The sequence below is a fragment of the Tripterygium wilfordii genome, chromosome 2, assembly GCF_013401445.1.
Source record: "Tripterygium wilfordii isolate XIE 37 chromosome 2, ASM1340144v1, whole genome shotgun sequence".
Taxonomy (NCBI): domain Eukaryota; kingdom Viridiplantae; phylum Streptophyta; class Magnoliopsida; order Celastrales; family Celastraceae; genus Tripterygium; species Tripterygium wilfordii.
Window position 1 is genome coordinate 9,098,737 of NC_052233.1, and position 21,589 is coordinate 9,120,325.

Genomic DNA, 21,589 nt, shown 5'->3' on the forward strand with positions numbered 1-21,589 from the left:
TTGTATTGTTGATGGCCCATGGCAGTGAATGCCAACAGATCATCAAAAATCAAACCAACTTGTATTAAAATTAAAGCATTTTTTTAATTTTTATATAAATCAACAAGAAATTACTCGATTGACAACCAATTAGATTAGACACATGTACACTCAAGATTCAATTGCAATGAAAAACAAATTTATTAACGGTATTTCAAAAAAATTAAAGCATTTTTATCGAAATCTATTGGCTTCAAAGGAGGACACTCAGATGCTACTTGCATGTCTTGTCGCCAAGACACTAAACTCAATTTCATTCTCATCATTCAGAAGTTTTTCAGGTAAATGCATGGATGGATGTTAAATCCATTGCCTCCAGAACCCAAAACAACAAAAATATAAAATGGAGCAATTATGCAGTCGAGTACTGATTCTAGTCTCTCGATAGATACATCACAGAAGGATGATAATTACCACTGGGAAGAAGTTCCCTTTGTGCCTAAGCACCTCAACAGTTGATGCAATTCAGCATGTTTTTCTAGCTAGGCTTTGCCTCTACTTTGTAGGTTTAGTCGTCAATCCGAACCCGAAGGGGAATAGAGGATCATAATGTGGATCACCAACATTCATGGGAAGCTGATCAACTGTCTTGAACCATGTGCGCGCAAGCTTGCCAGTAAATCCATAATCACCAAATAGAACATCAGCAACACCTTGGCCTTCAGTTCCGGGAAGCCAAGCAGCTACAACTGCATCTATTGTTTCCACATAAGGCTGGATAACCACAGGCCGGCCAGATACGATAACAACTACACATTTCACTACCCCACACACATTCTTGATAGTGCTTGGACCTGGTTCAGGTATCGTCAGGTTGTTGCTGTCACCATACATCTCTGCGTATGGGGGCTCACCCACGACAACAATAGCATAGGAGAATTTGTTGGACTTCACAAAGTTTGTGTCTGGGTTCTCATTGTAGACAACTTGAGTGGTCGGATCAACTGTATTCTTCACTGCATTAAGGATCGTGGTACCTGTTTATGCACATTGTAAGCCATCAAATGATTTGTAATTAAATTCAAGACAATGACTTGATACTGATTGAAACCACACAATCAACATACCGGTTGTTAGCTCATTCCCATCAAGACCCTGCCATGTAATAGTCCAGCCTCCACATTGATTACCCAAATTGTCAGCGTGACTTCCTGCAACTAAAATCTTTGGTGCTTTCTTAGGAAGTGGCACCAATGGCTTATCAATGGATTTACCATTCTTTAGAAGAACAAGTGATTTTCTGACTGCTTCCCTTGCCAACTCTCTATGTTCCTGATCAATGCACATGGTCAATGAGTAAGGAACTAAGGATTACTTTTCCATCTGACACAGATAGATGAAGGGCATGTGTTTAAGAAAATGAACTTCAATCAACAGACCTGACTACCAAGTTGGTTAACCAGGCTGTTATCAGCCAGTGGGTTCTCAAAGAGTCCCATGACAAATTTAACCCTCAAAATCCTTTTTACAGCATCATCAATCCTGCTCATTGGGATGATATTGTTCTTCACTTGATAGTTTAGAAGATCAATGAACTCTGTGAAGTTATAGGGAACCATGACCTGAAGTAGATGTAGAAATGCATCAGATGATGAACTTAAAAAGATAGTTCATCAGCTTGTGTTATAACATATGATCTTTGCAAGTCTCAGTTTATATGCTAGTCTTCTACATTATGCTAATCTCAACTGACCATGTCAATCCCAGCGCCCACTCCAGATTCAACAGAATAGGAATAGTTGGCATGAGGAGGAGAAGTAATCCTGTCAATACCCTGCCAATCTGATATCACAAAACCCTGAAATACACCCAAAGAAACATATATTAGGCCTACCATCTTTGATGCTCCATTTAGCTGGACAAACTGGAAAAATAACAAAGATAATATGCAGTTAAACAGTTTATCTTACCCGAAACTTCAGCTTGTTTTTGAGGAATCCAGTAACAAGATCACGATTAGCATGCATCCTTTGCCCATTCCAGCTTGAGTATGATACCATAACTGTTGCAACACCTTTACTTATAGAGTTATAGTAAGCAGGCATGTGGATGCTAAACAACCCCTTCTGATTGATCATTGTGTTGTTCTCATCAATTCCGTGGTTCGTGCCACCATCTCCCACATAGTGCTTAGCACAGGCAGCAACCTTTCTCCTAATTAAAATAGTGCATTGATCAGGAGATATTGTAATAGGAATTAGTCAAAATTCTAAGTGCTATACAAATTACTTTGCATAAAAGAACTAGAAATAGCAAAATTATCAATCGACATCCCTTAAAAGAACTAGAAATAGCGAAATTAAAAGCATATGATACATATATGTGCAAAATTCTTACACTCCAGAAGCAACATAGGGAACACCCCTTTTAGAATTGGCAGGGAGATCGCCTTGTAAACCAGGTATGATCTCAGTCATTGCTTGAACAATCCTATGATCCTCGCTATAGCTTTCATAGCAACGACCCCATCGGGGATCCCTGCAAACCTGCAAATGCAGCAACAGGAGAAATATCACATCAAAACAGTTCGTACAGTTTTTACCATAAAATGTGGTTATCAATTTATTGAGATCTCTCCTTACCGCGATACAAGGAGCAAATGCGTAAGGGATTCCAGTAGCTCTAACTTCAAGAGCTGTTGCTTCTCCAATCTTTTTGACAAGCACAGGGTCCCTGGTTAATATTTAAAACTGTAAAGTAAGATCTTTGGTGAAACAAACTGTTTTGATAAAACAAAAGAATTCACAAAAGCACTGCACATTACTCAAGATACATGCCTGGTCACTCCGAGTCCAACATTATGAGGGAAAATGGTGGCATTGTATACGTTGTTGTGGCCGTGAACAGCATCAATCCCATAAATCATGGGAATTCCAAGACGGGTGGATAGAGCACCCTTCTGGATCGCATTCACCGTATTTATCCACATCTCAGCAGAGGCCTTTTGTGCTGGCACACTTCCCCCACCACTCAAAACGCTCCCTACAAATCCCATATCAACCGTTCAAAACACAGTGCATTGTTCAACATAAGAGCATTACAAAATACATATCATATGTAGATATGTTACCAGAAACCCAGTTCATTCATCCACTACACAGCCAATTGGGTAATAATATGAGCATTCAAAAGTAACCAATAAACATGGGTATGCGAAACCAAAACGATTTATCACAGAAAATTTTTGAAGGTATAGTTTATATACCAATGAAGTATTGCTTCATGATATCAGAAGTTGCAACAGTGCGCTCGATCTGCACCATTTGGCCAATCTTTTCCTCGAGAGTCATTCTTTTCATGAGGTCTCTGATTCTTGCACCAACTGGCTGTTTGGGGTCTTTGTATTTCAGGAATTCTGCTTCTGTAATAGCTGTCAAACAGCACAGTAACAGAAATCCCAAAACGGGTCTTGAAAATTTCCCCATTTTAGCACCCCCAATGAATCTCTTCGCTTATAATCTGGGGATAAAAGTACAGTCAGAAAGTTGCCAAAAACTAAAAATTGATAGTCGAAGCAGTGCAACTATTTTAAGATATCTAGAGAATATAACAGAGAGCCGAAGTAATTAACATGAAAAAAAAAAAAAGATTTTGCACAAATGCACAGAGAGAGAACCTTAAAGATCTTATTGAGGCAAATAAAACAGTAAACATTGAGATCTGAAGAATGGGACAAATAAGCAAATAAAGAATGTACGCTGTACAAGAGCTTCAACGAAACAAAATGATACTGATAAAAATCTGCAGAAGCTAGAAAGAAAAACCCAAATTTTGCAAAATAAATACAGAAAGAAAACATCAATAGCAATGGAAATGAAGGCAAGAGAGAAAGTAATACAGTAGAACTCACATGGTGAAAACGAGAATACCCAGTAGAAGAGAGAAAGAGAGGGTTATTAAAGGAGAGTATTATCTCCTCTGCACAGGCCACAGCTGTGGGGCTCTTCAAGGAGGCTGATTGACAGAGGAGACCAACTGGGGAATGTGAAATGGACTGCACTACTAAGCCGCCCGACTCCACTACTTATATGGAAGCTTCATCATAACTTTTTAATTTGCTTTTAAATTCTTTGCCCCCAAAGCGGGTTTTAGATATATTTTTTCCCTTTATAGATTTTCTTGATCATTGTGTTTCAAGTCGGTGAGTGAATCTGGAAACTCGGGTGAGTTATCCGTGTCACGGTTTCAAGGTTTTTTTTCCCCTTCTATTTAATTAGACTAGATTGACCATATTTTACTATTTTGTTCTTAAACAAATCATTTCAAACTCTTGTTTTCGTTCGAACAAAGTTGTTTGAAACAATTCGGAAAATACATTTAATAGATTTACCCGAAATTTGAATTTGGTCTTGTATAATTACCGACGAAACAATTATTCACCGACACAGTATGGACTAACGTGGGCCCGTAGAGCCCATAAAGCTACTGTGTTGGGCCTCTCGAGGAACGGCAACAGGCCCATCTTATTCCCCTTTCAGGAATCCAGCAGGTCCCACGTAAACAATGCTTTTATTGTCTCTCACATATAGTACTATTTTTATTCTAAAGCAATCTGCAAACTTTTGGCAGGCATTTGTGTGATACAGCTTAAGCTTATTCGAAATACAAAAAGAAGCCGTGGGAACATTTATCGATTGGCTTTTATCAAAATGGGCACGTGAAACAGTTTTGTTAGAGGACAAAACTACGGCACGATTTTCAATTCCTCGGTTGTTGCCCAACCTTTATTAAATCCAGATTCAAAGAATTAGCCGTTACACCATTTGATATTGTAGAAATAACAGAGAAATGTTAAATAGAGTTTTTTTTTTTTTTTTTTTTACTTTTATCCTTTTAATCTCCCATTAGCTTTTCGGTTCGAACAATTCCAGATCCGACAACCGTTGGCTCATCTATTTCTCACCACTTTCATTTTTTGAAATGCCACATGAAAAATTACATTTTTCATTATAATCGAACATTTTGACACACTTATGTCTAATCTAATTGATTGTCAACCACAAACATAATGAAAATATTTTGAAAATATTTGCTAATGCGATATTTAGGAGAAAATATTCAATAGTGGATTAGCCACCAATGTGACGTGATGCACATGACCCATTAAAGGTAAAAATGTACTTTTCATCCCTTAATTATTTGTCGTGTTTTATTTTCGTCCCTTAATTTTTTTTTCTCTCTTTTTCGTTCCCAACAATGAAAAAGTACCTCATTTATCCCTTGAATAAATCCAATGACAGAAAAATCCTACTTGACATCCTATTGTTCGTCAGATCATATTTCTCCAACGTGTCACATAGGTGTCACGCAATCATTTCCCGACCACAATCTCACTTGAATGACGAAAATGGTACTTTCTAATAATTGAGAGATGAAAATGGGAGAAAAAAACTTATGGTCCTTCAACTATACCCCTAGTTTCACTTTCGTCCTTAAATTTTTTTTACACTGAATTTCGTCCTTCAACTATTAAAAAGTATCTATTTTGTCCTTCAAATGAGAGAGTAGCTGAAAAATCCAATATAACATCTATTTAACATATCAAAGTAATCCTAATTGACAAACTTTGACAAACATGAACGATATTATCCTACATTATTAATGTCTATCACTTTTAATACTTAAACTATATAACAAAATAGTTTGTGATTTTGAAGAGTTATGTATTTTTAGAGATTTTGTGAGATACAAGTATAAAATTTAAACAAAGTAGGATGACAGGCATAAAATTTAACCCAAATGTATATTTTTGCCGCAAAATATCTCACTCTCATTCTTTACCGAAAAATAGTTTTGGTATTTTTTTTCCCTGAATTTTATCAGATCTACTCCTTCACCACCTCAAATCCGACCTTCCATCTTCAACCGGGACCACCTCAAATCCGGTGGTTTCTCCTTCACCACCTGAAACCTTTTCCAGCCTATTATATAACAATCGATTTTTACCCCAAAAAAAGAAAGAAAGAAAAGTTGCTAAGATAGGAATTTACTCCAAGAGCCCTCTAATATGTTAAGCTAGTAAGTAACATGAATCTGCATCTGCTTCTGCTTCTGCTTCTGCTTCTTGGCCTTGCTATTGCTTTGCAAAGAGGGGTTGGGTTTGACTTTTATAACCCCCTGTCATGATCTTCTTCTGCCGCTTTTTAGATCTGTTTTGGATGGCTGGACCTTGTTCGCTGAAATCGAACCAAGATCATGATTAAGGCATTGGGCCTTTCGTTGGGTGAATCGTGATCAAGGCCATGGGCCCGTTGGGCTGTAGGTAGACTGAGCGGCTCATGGGCCTCATTGTTAGAGGTAGCCTAAGTCATGGCCCTATGGGCTGTACTGTATGGCTCATGTGGGATTTGCTGAGAATATAGCCTAGGCCATGAGTTCCGTTGTATGGTTCACGTGAGTCTTGTTGAGAAGATAGTTTAGAACGTAGGAATGTGGGCTTGACTATATGCAAGTGCGGTTTTCCGCCTATACAAGAGTCTGAGAATGGTAGCATTATGCACTACTTGCCTACTTGGTGTATTAATTGGAAAGTAACACTCTTCAATATATTGGATATTTTGAGGCTGCTGATGACGATGAGATGAAATGGAAGAAATAGAATTTGTAGCTGAGCATGCAAAAAGATGCATAGAATGTCAAAGAATACTATTTCATATAGGATTGACATAACTAAGAAATGATATATAAGTAAAGACCTTATACTTCTCACACAAGGACACGCTAATTTTATGGGTTTAGAAATCAATGGCGATTGTCCATGAAGAACAAATTTGTGCAGGCCTGTGACACCCATAGTAGATAATATCCTTGATGCGTTTGAACTTGGATTTTCTAACATAGAGAGTAATGGCATAAGAAAGGCCAACAATGAAGGAAGTAGCAAGGCTAAGGAAATATTGAGGGTTGTGGCGACAAGCACAGCATTTGATCATCAAACAAGTTCATCACCCACTTACATGGGAAATTAAGTATCAATTGTCCCATTATGCAGTTTGAGAGAAGATCTGTAGGCACGTTAATTTCAGCATTAGCAATTAAATTGTAACTTTTTATCTATTCGATGAATTCAAGTATTTGTTTTGCTCCAGTCTTCAACAAAGGAAGTCAATATAGTAAATGAAATTAGAATTGTAGCTAGAGGTTGTAGTCGGTCGTCTAATAAGTTAGAACTATCTTATTCTGGACATAGAGTGTATGATACTGATAGACAATTCAAGTCCTTGACAAATACGTTCAAGTATCGCTGCCGTAACAATAATACATCATGAAATTGTTATCCTTCGGATCTAAAAGAATATCGTCTCTATGACTTAGTCATGAACGTTGTTGACATAGACATCATTCTTTTGTGGTCCTGGGAAGCGAAGCGAAGCCATTATTGGTTGCATTGTTGACAGACTTTCACCATGTATTCTAGAAAAATGAACAGTTCCAAGTGACTTTTCAGCTTTAGCCTCTTTTTTTCTTTTTTTTTTTTTGCTGAAGACTTTTCAATGCAATGCGCGTAGGTAGGACGTTTACTCTGTGACTTAGTTTTCAAGTTTTTAAAATTTAAAAAAAAATGGATATTTTCTATGTTTTCTTCACCCACAAAACAATAGCTAGAAGGCCACTTTGATGTGAAACTGGACCTTGGGTTCAGCCCATGAGCCCATGCCAATGGGTTTCTAAGCCATGGTTGAAGCCCCGACTTTACTCAAAAGCAATAGCTGACGAGTAATGAATGAGCTTGGGCACAATTCACTTCTTTGATTCTTTCCATGGGGGACGTTTTGGTGTGGTGATCCAACGCCACTTGGGGCTTGTGTTTGTTGCCACAGAAAGACTACAACGTTGACGAATTAAGAGATGGAGAGCGAGTGTATTGTCGGAATTTAATAATTCGCAGTGACTTTTTCAGCTTGAACAAAATTTTTGCTAAAGACTTTTGAATGCAATGCATATCGGTAGGGAAGTTTACTCAGGGACTTAATTTTCGAATTTTTAAAAAATGATTTCTATGTTTTTCTCACCACCAAAATGCCTATGAGGCAACTTGTGGTTTGTCTATATATATAGATAGAAAACAAGTAGCAGAGAGATCACAGATCACATTACAAAAGAAAGGTAGACAAAAGGGTGGCAGAATTTGAGAAGATGATGTTGCCATGGCTTGTTTTGTTATGCCTATCTCAAGCTACAAAAGCAGCCATGACAGATTCATCTGTCACAAAGTCTGGATGTTCTGATAAATGTGGGAATGTTAGCGTTCCTTACCCATTTGGGATTGGCAAACCTTGCGCCATAAACGAATATTTTTTCTTGAATTGCAATGACACAGACACTAGTGATATCAAACTCTTCTTTGGTGAGAACATGCCTACTAAAAGCATATCAGTTGAAGAAGGAACTGTATCTGTCAACATCCATGCAGCTTTCAAATGTTTCAATGAGACTGGGCAGGTGGAATGGTTCAATCAGAGCATCAGTTTGGGAGATGAGTTGTTCAGATTCTCAGACACACAAAACAAACTAACAGTATTTGGTTGTGATACATTCGCTTTGATGAGCGATGCAGATGGAAATTTCAGCACCGGTTGTCTTGCCTTATGCAGTGATGCTCCAAACGTGGAACAAGAAAAGACCTGCTCAGGTGTTGGATGCTGTCAGACCCCGATTCCGCATAATCTAAACACATTAGATATTATTGTAGGAAGTTTCTCTGATCACAAAGAAGTTATGAACTTCAATCCCTGTGGATATGCATTTGTGGCTGACCAAAGAACCTTCAATGCTTTGGATTACGGGCTGCGTGACTACTCAGATGCACTCGTGAGTCCAGATGCTGTGATAGAATGGGTGGTAAGTGAGGAGACTTGTGAAGCAGCTCAGGCAGACAGTAGTACATATGCTTGTGGCGGTAATACTAACTGTAATTTCTCTAAAAACGGCCAAGGATATCGCTGCTCGTGCAAGGAAGGATTCAGAGGAAATCCTTATTTCCCAGATGGATGTCAAGGTTAAATATTAATTTTTGTGTTACTCTTTGAATTTTGTTTTTCTGTTACTTGAGAATGGCCTAATTCTGTGCATTCAACAGACATTGATGAATGCAAGGAACCAGAAAAATATAAATGTGAAGGACGTTGCAAGAACACAATTGGGAATTACACATGCAACTGCCCAGTTGGCATGCACGGAGATGGAAAAGTTGGTTGTCAGGGATTTCGTATAACCACGATTTTCACAGGTAATCCTCCATTCCTTTAGTTTTGATAAGCATCACAGCAGCTTGTATTCCAGATATCTCAGATGCTGAGTTGTACACATAAGATTTCATGTGCATCATGTGGAGCCTATTAATTAACTTGGATCATGTACGTTCAACTCAGTAGCTGGGATAATTGAGATCCCAACTGTTGACATCTTTATCATTTTCGCCATTGCTTGTGTGACTGTGATTAGGCTCTTATAGAATAAAGAAAATCAGAAAAGAAAAGGGAAGTTGTGGTACTCTATTGACAATCTTCCATCCTTTAATTCCTTCGTGTGCAGTTATTGGGGCAACCATTGTATTTGTGATCATGAGTGTTCTAATCTTTGCGTTATTCAAGAGGAGCAGAAAGGAGAAGAACTTCTTAGACAACGGGGGTAAGTTTCTGAAGAACCAACGAGTGAGGATTTTCAGCGAAGCAGAGCTAGCAAAAGCAACCAACCACTACGATAAAAGTCGGTTTCTTGGAGAAGGTGGGTTCGGATCAGTTTACAGAGGGATACTAGCTGATAACATTGAAGTTGCAGTGAAGAAGTCTAAAGGGGTGGATAAAGCTCAAGTAAATGAGGAATCTCAACATGAAATCAGCATTGTTTCACAAGTCAATCATAAGAATGTAGTCAAGTTATTAGGCTTGTGCCTGGAGACCAAAGTTCCATTGCTTGTTTATGAATTTATCTCCAATGGAACACTTTACCAGCATGTCCATGATAAGAAGTCGCATATTTTAAAGACATGGAAAGCTCGCTTGAGGATTGCGGAAGAGACTGCTCTAGCACTTAATTATTTGCACTCTTTGGCACACCCTCCTATCATTCACAGCGATGTCAAGTCGATGAACATACTCTTGGACGAGAATTACACAGCAAAAGTGTCCGATTTTGGGGCTTCAATGTTGATTTCAGCAGATGAAGCTGTGATAGCCACAAAAATTCAAGGGACTTTCGGCTACTTGGATCCTGAGTATCTAATGACTGGGAATTTAACGACAAAGAGCGATGTTTACAGTTTTGGGATCGTCATCCTGGAGCTACTTACAGGAGAGAAACCTTCCTCCAATTCGAGGTCTGGCGAGAAGGGTAACATTATTCAACACTTCATCTCATCGTTGGAAAACAACACTCTCCACCAAATACTGGATTTTGAGGTATCAGATGAAGAAGAAATGGATGAGATAGAAGTTGTGGCTGAGCTAGCAAAACGATGCGTACATAGCAGTGGCATGAAAAGGCCAACTATGAAGGAAGTAGCTGATGAACTTTCCAGGCTGAGGAAGCTCAGTGAGAACATGTCAGCTCAGCAGAACAGTGAAGAGACAGAGCATTTGCTTGGTGAACATTCCTATTCTTCCCAACATTTCGTCCCCGCAAACATGAACCAGCCAGACACATATACTGTGAAAACATTTGACATCGAGAGTTATGGTGGCAGCATTTGATCAAACAAGTTCATTACCTCTCACACAAAAACTTCTCTTTGTCCCTTGGAATGGAAACCTGATTGGGAGTCAATTAAGGGCACATGTTTAGTTGCAGGTTCAGAAGGAATTGTTGATGAAGTTGAGACTTGTCTTGATTTCTGCTAAGTACGTACATTTTTATGTTTATATGTTTGTGTGTACTGGATTGTTAACTCATTTGGTGCCTGTTTATGTTAAGTTTGGTCAACAGTTGTAGCGTCAAGCATTTGTAATATTTTATTATATTTTGTTTGTGTGGTAGAAGGTGAAAGTCAAGAGACTTCTAAAGTAAGAAAGTAAGTTTCCTTTGGTATTGTACTCTCTCTGATAAGCAGTAGAAAGATTTCTGATTTACACACAAAAATTTCTTTCCTCCATTTTACTTGCGATTTGCCTATTTCATTTGCTTGTCTTGGAGTTGGTCTTCTGGTCATATAAACCACATGTTGGTTTACACCAAACCGATGTGAAATCTTAACATGTATCAGAAATTTTGAGGTTGCTGATGACGATGAAATGGAGATCTGTACGCACGTCAATTCAGCATTAGCAATTAAATTGCAACTTTATATTTTCTTTACATCTATCTATTCGATGAATTCAAGTATTTGTTTTGCTCTTCAACAAAGGAATTCAATAGTTTTATGTTCAAAATTGTAATGCATGATACATCAGCAATAAAATCATACATAAACGACCATAGAAATAATTTTGTTTGTGCCTGTAGTCGATCCCAAGCCCGGATAAAGGAAAAGGGTAGTTGATCTCAAGTCTGGATAAAGGACAATGATTGCAGTAGATCGATAGCCAGCGTAAAATTTTGTCAAACATATGAACATAAGTTTAAATGAGAATACCATGATAGAAATGAATAGAGAAAACAAAAATACACGTGGTGGCTATAGAAACCGTTGGACAAAGCTCTGTATTCAAACATGACTCAAACAAGTCTAAATCACCTCATGTCAGATAACACTTGTCTCTAGCATAGTAGCCTTGTGTATTGTCAACACCTATGTACAGCTATTCTCTAAACCACATCATGACAGGCATAGTAGGTTTGTGTATTGTCAACATCTATGTACAGCTATTATCTGTAAGTGGACCGTTACTTCAACGGTCATATTTAGGTGTTTATATTTCTTCAGTTGTAACTAGTTTCATATATGAAAATATACTGAATTCCAATATTCTCAACATTGAGTCTTTTATGGTATCGGAGCAGGTTCGAAACCAAACACAAATATCAACTTCCCTTTCTTCCTCCATGGCTACCATTACAACTGGTAACAATGGGGATGATTTATCTATAGCTCAAACACAAAATGAGAAGCCTATTATTGCCATCAATGCGAGCTCACAGTTAGTTGTGAAGCTCAAGACCACAAATTTCACTCCATGGCGCCTTCAGTTTGTGACTGTGCTCAGAGGATACAAGCTCATGGGCTATGTGGATGGAAGCTTTCCCTGTCCACAAGACTCGGATGTTAAAGGAAAGGAACATTGGATTTGTCAAGATAGTTTGTTGTTGAATGCCATAGTTGCTTCACTACATGAATCCACACAACCTCTACTGGGAGATGTTTCAACCAGTAAGGAGGCTTGGACAAAGCTTCACAGTTTATATGCCAACAAGTCACGATCCAGAATTGTTCAACTCAAACAAAGTCTTATGAATGCACAAAGGGGAAACAAGAAAATAGAAGAATATCTCAATGATGTCAAACAAGTTGCAGATGAACTTGCCTTGACTGGAAATCCAGTTGAAGAAGAAGATCTTGTCATTTTTATTCTCAATGGACTTGGTGCCGAGTACAAGGGTACCGTTGAGTCTGTCAATGGAAGAGAGAATCCCATCTCTTATGAGTCTCTTAGGTCCTTGCTGTTAAGTCAAGAGGCCTTTCATCTTCGACTAGAACAACACCAAGCTCAACTTGTAGCTACTGCAAATCTTGCACAAAATCAGAACACTCAACAACCACCAAGACACTATGGACACAATCAATTTCAAAGAGGATCCAACTCTCGGTACCGAAGCAACTACAGGTCCAACAATAGTGGCAACCGCCAACAGCAAACATCATTTCAAAATCACTCATCTCAAAACAATGCAAATTATGGAGCGTCTGGCTACTCTAATAATGGAGGCAATCGTCAAAGGTCACGCATTTTTTGTCAAATTTGTGATAAACCAGGTCACTCTGCCCGTACTTGTAGAAAACTCAAAATCTATGTCTCAGAAAATATGCCATCTGCCAACTATGCCTCCAGTGTTCCCGGTTCCAACACTTCCACCATTCAACCATGGCTAGTTGATTCAGGAGCAAGTCACCACATGACAGCTGACATTGGGAACCTCTCCATCAACTCTGAATATGGAGGCACTGATGAAGTAAAGATAGGAGATGGCTCAGGTTTGAAAGTCACACATCAAGGCACTTGTCACATACACACTCCTACCCACACATTCACTCTTGCACATACACTTTGTGTCCCTCATCTCAAAAGAAATTTATTGTATGTGCATCAATTTACAAAAGCTAACAATGTTTTGATTGAATTTCATCCTGAATTTTTTGTTATTAAGGATTCAAGGTCGAGAGTTTCACTGGCTCGGGGTCTATGCGTTGAAGGAATCTATCAGTTTGGTTCTGTGCCATCTAAGACTGCTTTGGTTGCCCACAAATCAAACTTGGATGTTTGGCACCAGCGTTTGGGCCATCCAAACTCTGCTCTTTTATCTTACTTGTTAAAAACTGCAAATTTATGTCCTGACCCTTCTTCTTCATCTCTATCATGCAATTCCTGTGATATTAATAAAATTCACCGGTTTCCCTTTGGCATCTCTACTGTTAACAGTACCCATTCTTTAGAGGTTATTTACTCTGATGTATGGGGACCAACATCCACAGCATCCATTTTGGGACATAAATACTATGTTTTATTTGTAGATCATTTTACAAGATACACTTGGATTTTTCCTTTATTTCACAAATCTGATGTGTTGTCTGTCTTTATCCAGTTTCAAAGGCTAGTTGAACGACAATTTGATGCTAAGATTAAAACGTTATATACAGACAATGGAGGGGAGTATGTCAAACTTCAACCCACTCTGAACCAGCTTGGGATATCCTGGAAACAATCTCCACCATATACGCCACAACATGTGGGACTAGCAGAAAGAAAGCATAGACATGTGGTTGAGACTGGCAAGACACTACTCGCACATGCTCACCTTCCTCCTGTTTTTTGGTCTTTTGCTTTTGAGGCTGCAGTCTATCTAATGAATAGACTTCCGTTGACTACCACCAAACCATGTTCACCTTACCAACTTCTGTTTAACACTCTTCCCAATTATTTCAAACTAAGGACTTTTGGTTGCCTTTGCTACCCTTGGTTAAAACCATATACTACTAACAAACTTGAACCCAAATCCTCTCCATGTATTTTCCTTGGATACACCACCTCTCAGAGTTCATTTAAGTGTTATGATCCTAGCACAGGAAAAATCTACCTATCACGCCATGTTCTATTTAGAGAGAATATTTTCCCTGGTACGTCCTTGTCTACAGGCTTAAAGTCTACCACCTCTATTGGCACTCCTACTTCTCTTCAAGGTCCTTTACCTGACCCCACAACTACTTTTTCACCTCCACCTATTGTCTCCAGCACATCCTCTCTTACTAACACTCCTACTTCTATTCATAGTCCTCTACCTGACCCCACCACTCCTTTTTCACCAACACTCACCGACTCCAACACATCCTCTTTTTCCAACTCTATGGTGTCTTCCTCTAATTTACCTCCATCTACTGCTTCTCCCACTCACATCACATCTGACTCTTCTATTGCTCCCATAGCATCCTCTTCCTCTATCCCTCCATCATTTCCACCCACTCCTCCACGTACCCATACCATGGTTATTCGATCCATGAACAACATCTATAAACCAAAATCTCTTAATCACAGTACTCTACATCCTATCTCTGAAACTCTTGAACCTCGAACGGTATATCAAGCATTAAAACCTCCTCATTGGGTCCAAGCTATGGAAGAAGAACTCACTGCACTTAGAAATCATTCCACGTGGATCCTTGTGCCTCCTGATTCTACTTATAAACCTATTGGTTCTAAATGGGTATTTCGTATCAAACGTCATCCTAACGGTTCCATTCAACGCTACAAAGCACGTCTCGTTGCTCAAGGATTCCTCCAGCGTCCTGGTGTGGACTACAGTCAAACGTTCAGTCCAGTTGTTAAACCTACAACCATTCGACTTGTCCTCTCAGTTGCAGTCATGAATCACTGGCCTCTCAAACAACTTGATGTAAATAATGCGTTTCTTCATGGATCTTTGTCAGAGACTGTTCTTATGAAACAACCTCCGGGTTTCATTGATAAACAGAAACCACATCATCTCTGCCTTCTTCAAAAATCAATTTACGGGCTCAAGCAAGCTCCTAGAGTTTGGTTCACTGCCTTACGGGCTGCTCTGCTCCAACTGGGCTTTATAAACTCTAGAGCTGATAGCTCTTTATTTATTTATCATTCAAATCATATTACTGCTTATATTCTCGTTTACGTTGATGATCTTATACTCACTGGCTCTGATCTTACCTTTATTCACAGGGTCACCAATGCATTATCCTCCAAGTTTTCTCTCAAAGAATTGGGCGATCTAGCTTATTTTCTTGGTATAGAAGCGGTTCGCACCGATGATCAATTATTCCTTTGCCAACACAAGTATATTCGAGAGCTTCTAGATCGCGCTGCCATGACTTACTGCAAGTCTATTGATACTCCCTTGCCCGCTTCCTTCAACGTATCTACGCATAGTGGCACGTCTCTTTCTGATGCCACTCTCTATAGACAATTGGTGGGAAGTCTTCAATATTTATCTCTTACTCGTCCAGACTTGAGCTATGCAGTAAATAGACTTGCTCAGTATCTTTCACATCCCACCACTAGTCATTGGGTTATACTCAAAAGACTGCTTCGGTATCTCAAAGGAACCATCAACCATGGTCTCATCTTTCAGTCAGCCTCCTCTTGTATTCTACGTGGTTTCTCTGACTCCGATTGGGCTGGAAATCCCGATGATCGATCTTCTATTTCCTCTCACATTATTTTTCTTGGTTCCAATCCCATCTCCTGGAGATCCAGGAAACAAAAAGCCATCGCTCGTTCGTCCACTGAAGCAGAATATCGCTCCCTTGCTGCCACTGCATCAGAGGTTGTATGGATCACCCATCTTCTTCGAGAATTACGCGTGCCTTTGGTTCGGTCTCCTATTCTCCTCTGTGACAATTTGGGTGCTACTTATCTTAGTCTCAATCCAGTGCTCCACTCGAAGATGAAACATATTGCCATTGATCTTCATTTTCTCAGAGACCTTGTTCAGAAAGGCATCTTCAAAGTTACTTATCTTCCCACTGAGCATCAACTGGCGGATATTCTCACCAAGTCTCTACCTCGCAATCGCTTTCTCCAATTGAGAGCCAAGATCAGTTTACTTGATGGTACCCTGATCTTGCGGGGGCGTATAGAAACCATTGGACAAAGCTTTGTATTCAAACATGACTCAAACAAGTCTAAATCACCTCATGTCAGATAACACTTGTCTCTAGCATAGTAGCCTTGTGTATTGTCAACATCTATGTACAGCCATTCTCTAAACCACATCATGACAGGCATAGTAGGCTTGTGTATTGTCAACACCTATGTACAGCTATTATCTGTAATTGGACCGTTACTTCAACGGTCATATTTATGTGATTATATTTCTTCAGTTGTAACTAGTTTCATATATGAAAATATACTGAATTTCAATATTCTCAACATTGAGTCTTTTAGTGGCCGGATTCCCGTTTATGTTCTCATAAACTTATATAACCTATTCCAAACTTTTGGAATAAAGACTTTGATGATGATAATTGACCATAGAATTATTGTAGAGGTTCTAATCAGTCGTCTAATAAGTAATAAGTCAGAACTTTCTTATTCTGGGCTTGCAGCGCATGATACCAATTAACAATTGAAGTACTTAAAAAGTTAAAATCTACATGGAAGTATTGCTTGCAGGTAGCACTAAAAAACATGAAAGTGTCAACCATCAGGTCTAAAACATCTTTGTTGTGTCTATGACCTACTAGTCAGGATATTGTTGACACTTGACACAGACATCACTCTTCGTGGTCCTAGAAAGACGGGCCATTATTGGTCACAATTTATATATTCACGGCTGAGAGCATCCACATTGATGCTCATTTGGAGTACTTGAGAGTTGAGATGATATTTTATTTTTTTGATAAATTCAGTGTCAAATGTTCACTGTGAATATATTTTCACACTATAAAACATCTAGAAAATTTGCTCCTACACCATAGTTGGAGTACTCCTTACTTCATAAATAATGAAGAGAGATGATGAAAAGGAAGAGAAAGAAGAGGGAAAAAATGAATATGGAGTATTGACGTAAGTGTGTCCATCATGAGTGTGTTGGAATGTAGCACTTGTGAAATAGATATATAGTTGCACAAAAATTGAGGTGTTTATAGTGTAAACACAAATGTGTTCGCTATGAATGCTCTGAGCTTCCTTCCAAATAGAAAGACCACAACGTTAACCAATTAAGAGAGGGAGAGTCATAGACTTTGACCATCTATTCTAGGCAAATGAACAATTCATAATCATTTGAAAGAATACCTTGTTCTAGGGAACATGATACCTGTTGGTACCGGATTCAAAAGATTAGTGCGTTTTTCATGACAATATAATAATATTTCTTTTTGACCTAGCTTTTTTTTTTGCTAAAAACTTTTCAATGCAATGTATCCTGGAAGGAAGTTTACTCTTGACTTAGTTTTCAAGTTTTAAAAAAATGAATTTTTTTCTATGTTTCCTTCACCCCTAAAACAATATAGCTAGAAGGCCACTTACTATGCAACTGAACTTTGAGCTTCGGTACAAGGCAATTATGACCATAGAGTATGTCCAACCCTGTACTCTATTTTGAATACACAATTTCTCATATTTTAAGTAAAAATCTGTTTTAGGTTATCAATTTTCTAATATCACTTCACACATACCCCATTTTAATATTACATCAAATATTTTAATATTTTTTAACATAACTACCTTTAAATTTAACCTAAGATAGAAAAATAATGAACAAAAAATTAATAAAGTTGGGTTGAGTAACATGAGCCATACCGTCCATACCCCAAAATTTGGATTATGAAAAAGTAAAAAGTAAAAATAGGTAAGGGTTTAAGTAATTCATGGGAACTATAAAAATGAAAAAGGATTAACTAAAATGAGTTTGCTCTATATAATTCACATTCACTTCTATTCTGTCCGTGTGTGGGTGGGACATGTTGGTGTGGACCGTGTGGTGCTCCAACACCACATGGTTTGTCTTTGTTGACACAGACATGAGTCTTTTGTCGTCCTAAGGAAGACGAGCCATTATTGGTCACATTCTTGATATTGAAAGCTGAGCGTCCTTGCGACTGATCGATAAAGACTAGGATGAATAAAGGAATGGAGGAGCAAGCACATTGTCGGAAAATTACAGTGACTTATTCAGCTTTAACAAATTTTTGACGAAGGGAGGAAGTTTACCCCGCGACTTAATTTTCATATTTAAAAAAAAAATGATTTCCACCTTTTCTTCACTACCAAAATGTCTACGATGTAACTTGTGGTTTGTCTATTTATGTGTGTGAAAAACTAGTCGCAGAGAGATCGGAAAAGAAAAGGCTACACAAAAGGTTGTAGAAGTTGAGAAGATGTTGTTGCCATGGCTTGTTTTGTTATGCATATCTCAAGCTACAAAAGCAGCCATGGCAGATTCATCTGACGCAAGGCCTGGATGTTCTGATAAATGTGGGAATGTCAGCGTTCCTTACCCGTTTGGGATTCGCAAAGCTTCTTGCGCCATGAACAACCATTTTTTCATGAATTGCAATGACACAAACACTAGTGATATTAAGCTCTTCTTTGGTGACAACATGCCAATTAACAGCATATCAGTGGAAGAAGGAACTGTATCTGTCAACATCGATGCAGCTTACAACTGTTTCAATGAGAACGGGCCGGAGCAACCGTTCAATCAGAGCATCATATTGGAAGGACCGTACAGATTCTCACAACGGAACAAACTAACAGTATTTGGTTGTGATACATTTGCTTTGATGAGCGATTCAAATGGAAAGTTCGGCACCGGTTGTCTTACCTTATGCAGTGATGCTCCAAACATGGAACAAGAAAAGACCTGCTCAGGTGTTGGATGCTGTCAGACCCCCATTCCGCATAATCTACATACATTAAATATTGATATAGGAAGTCTCAATGATCACAAAGAAGTTATGGACTTCAATCCTTGTGGGTATGCATTTGTGGCTGACCAAAAAACCTTCAATGCTTCGGATTACAAGCTGCGTGACTCCTCAGATGCACATGTGAGTTCAAATGCTGTGATAGAATGGGTGGTAAGCAACAAGACCTGTGAAGAAGCTCAAGCAAACAGCAGTAGATATGCTTGTGGCAGACATACTAACTGTACCTACTACTATGAAAACATCAAAGGATATCGCTGCTTGTGCAAGGAAGGATTCAGAGGAAATCCTTATCTCCCAGATGGATGTAAAGGTTAAACATTCATGTTATTCTTGTTAATGTTAGTTACTACCTTTTCTGTAACTTGATAACAGCCTAATTCTGTGCCTCCAACAGATATTGATGAGTGCAAGCAACCAGAAAGATATAAATGCGAAGGACGTTGCAAGAACACAAATGGGAATTACACATGCCACTGCCCAGTTGGTATGCACGGAGATGGAAAAGTTGGATGTCAGATATCTAGTATAACAAAGATTTTCAAAGGTAATCCTCTATTCCTTCAGTTTTGATAAGCATCACAGCAGCTAATATCCCAATTATCCCAGATGTTGAGTTGTTCGCACGGGATTTCATGTGGGACTTGTAAAGCCTATTAATTCACTTGAATCATATACGTTCAACTCAGTAGCTGGGATAACTGGGATCCCAACTGTTGGGATCTCTATCATTTTCGTCATTGCTTATGTAACTGTGATTAGGCTCTTAAAGAATAAAAAAAATCAGAAAAGAAAGAGGAAGTTGTGGTACTTTATTGGCAATCTTCCATCCTTTAATTCCTTTGTGCAGTTATTGGGGCAGCCATTGTATTTGTGATCATGAGTGTTCTAATCTTTGTGTTATTCAAGAGGCGGAGAATGGAGAAGAACTTCTTAGACAACGGGGGTAAGTTGTTGGAGCACCAACGAGTGAGGATTTTCAGCGAAGCAGAGCTAGCAAAAGCCACCAACAACTACGACAAAAGTCGGTTTCTTGGCGAAGGAGGGTTCGGATCAGTTTACAGAGGGACGCTAGCTGATAACGTTGAAGTTGCAGTCAAGAAGCCTAAAGGGGTGGATAAAGCTCAAGTAAACGAGGAATCTCAACATGAAATTGGCATTGTTTCACAAGTCAATCATAAGAATGTAGTGAAGCTGTTAGGCTTGTGTCTGGAGACCAAAGTTCCATTGCTTGTTTATGAATTCATCTCCAATGGAACACTTTACCAGCACGTCCATGATAAGAAATCGCACATTTTAAAGACATGGAAAGCTCGCTTGAGGATCGCGGAAGAGACTGCTCTGGCACTTAATTATTTGCACTCTTTGGCATACCCTCCTATCATCCATGGTGATGTCAAGTCGATGAACATACTCTTGGACGAGAATTACACAGCGAAAGTGTCCGATTTTGGGGCTTCAGTGTTGATTTCAGCGGATGAAGTTGTGATAGCCACGAAAATTCAAGGGACTTTTGGCTATTTGGATCCTGAGTATCTAATGACTGGTAATTTAACAGCAAAGAGCGATGTTTACAGTTTTGGGATGGTCGTCTTGGAGCTACTTACAGGAGAGAAACCTTCCTCCAAATCGAGGGCTAGCGAGAAGGGTAATATTGTTCAACACTTCCTCTCATCATTGGAAAACAGCACTCTCCGCCAAATACTGGATTTTGAGGTATCAGATGAAGAAGAAATGGATGAGATAGAAGTTGTGGCTGAGCTAGCAAAAAGATGCGTACATAGCAGTGGCATGAGAAGGCCAACTATGAAGGAAGTAGCTGATGAACTTTCCAGGCTGAGGAAGCTCAGTGAGTACATGTCAGCTCAGCTGAACAGCGAAGAGACAGAGCATTTGCTTCGTGAACATTCCTATTCTTCCCAACATTTTGTCACTGCAAACATGAACCAGCCAGACACATATACCGAGAAAACGTTTGACATCGAGAGTTATAGTGGCAGCATTTGATCAAACAAGTTCATTACGCCTCACTCAAAAACCTCTCTTTGTCCCTGGAGCTTCTCCCTTGGAATGGAAACCCAAATGGGAGTCGATTAATTAAGTTAAAACTCTTATTCTGGACCTCAGAAAATTGTATTTTGGTTATCTCTGTATTAAGGGCACATGTTTAGTTGCAGGTCCAGAATTGTTTTGAAATTGTTGTTGAAGCTGAGACTTGTCTTGATTTCTGCTAAGTATGTATATTTTTTATGTTTATATGTTTGTGTGTACTGGAGTGTTAACTCATTTGGTGTTTGTTTATGTTAAGTTTGGTCAACAGTACGTAATATTTATTAGTATATTTTGTTTCTGTGATAGAAGGTGAAAGTAATATAAAGTTATCTGATTTACAAAGAAAAATTCATTTCCTCCATTTTACTTGCCATTTGCCTATTTCATTTGCTAGTCTTGGAGTTGGTCTTCTGGTCATATTTGCCTACATCTGGTTTCTAGGCTTTT

The 21,589-nt window shown here is 38.8% G+C and overlaps 3 protein-coding genes across 3 annotated transcripts; 2 read left to right on the forward strand and 1 right to left on the reverse strand.

Annotated features, from left to right (window-relative positions):
• Positions 1-251: 251 nt before the first annotated feature.
• LOC120017071 (beta-glucosidase BoGH3B-like) lies at positions 252-4,075 on the reverse strand. The gene is made up of 10 exons (XM_038870135.1): positions 3,890-4,075; positions 3,245-3,498; positions 2,817-3,021; positions 2,622-2,712; positions 2,377-2,525; positions 1,950-2,193; positions 1,733-1,837; positions 1,419-1,601; positions 1,107-1,311; positions 252-1,016 (listed from the first exon to the last, which is right to left on the reverse strand). The coding sequence occupies exons 2-10, from the start codon at positions 3,462-3,464 to the stop codon at positions 535-537; spliced, it is 1,884 nt and encodes a 627-aa protein (XP_038726063.1). The 5' UTR covers positions 3,465-3,498; positions 3,890-4,075; the 3' UTR covers positions 252-534.
• Positions 4,076-8,178: 4,103 nt separating this feature from the next.
• Positions 8,179-11,080, forward strand: LOC120011679 (wall-associated receptor kinase 2-like). Its single transcript, XM_038862776.1, has 3 exons — positions 8,179-9,037; positions 9,119-9,268; positions 9,574-11,080. Exons 1-3 carry the CDS (start codon positions 8,179-8,181, stop codon positions 10,728-10,730), a joined length of 2,166 nt encoding a protein of 721 aa, XP_038718704.1. The 3' UTR covers positions 10,731-11,080.
• Positions 11,081-18,446: 7,366 nt separating this feature from the next.
• LOC120011654 (wall-associated receptor kinase 2-like) lies at positions 18,447-21,424 on the forward strand. The gene is made up of 3 exons (XM_038862761.1): positions 18,447-19,403; positions 19,488-19,637; positions 19,941-21,424. Exons 1-3 carry the CDS (start codon positions 18,542-18,544, stop codon positions 21,095-21,097), a joined length of 2,169 nt encoding a protein of 722 aa, XP_038718689.1. The 5' UTR covers positions 18,447-18,541; the 3' UTR covers positions 21,098-21,424.
• The last annotated feature ends 165 nt before the right edge of the window (positions 21,425-21,589 follow it).

Excerpts from the sequence above, each read along its gene's own strand:
- LOC120017071 (XM_038870135.1), bottom strand. The coding sequence starts at position 3,464 with ATGGGGAAATTTTCAAGACCCGTTTTGGGATTTCTGTTACTGTGCTGT. Across the intron at positions 3,022-3,244 it reads CATGAAGCAATACTTCATTG|GGAGCGTTTTGAGTGGTGGG; the intron begins GTATATAAACTA and ends TGGGATTTGTAG. Across the intron at positions 2,526-2,621 it reads CATTTGCTCCTTGTATCGCG|GTTTGCAGGGATCCCCGATG; the intron begins GTAAGGAGAGAT and ends CTGCATTTGCAG.
- LOC120011679 (XM_038862776.1), top strand. The coding sequence starts at position 8,179 with ATGTTGCCATGGCTTGTTTTGTTATGCCTATCTCAAGCTACAAAAGCA. Across the intron at positions 9,038-9,118 it reads TTTCCCAGATGGATGTCAAG|ACATTGATGAATGCAAGGAA; the intron begins GTTAAATATTAA and ends TGCATTCAACAG. Across the intron at positions 9,269-9,573 it reads TATAACCACGATTTTCACAG|TTATTGGGGCAACCATTGTA; the intron begins GTAATCCTCCAT and ends CTTCGTGTGCAG.
- LOC120011654 (XM_038862761.1), top strand. The coding sequence starts at position 18,542 with ATGTTGTTGCCATGGCTTGTTTTGTTATGCATATCTCAAGCTACAAAA. Across the intron at positions 19,404-19,487 it reads TCTCCCAGATGGATGTAAAG|ATATTGATGAGTGCAAGCAA; the intron begins GTTAAACATTCA and ends TGCCTCCAACAG. Across the intron at positions 19,638-19,940 it reads TATAACAAAGATTTTCAAAG|TTATTGGGGCAGCCATTGTA; the intron begins GTAATCCTCTAT and ends TCCTTTGTGCAG.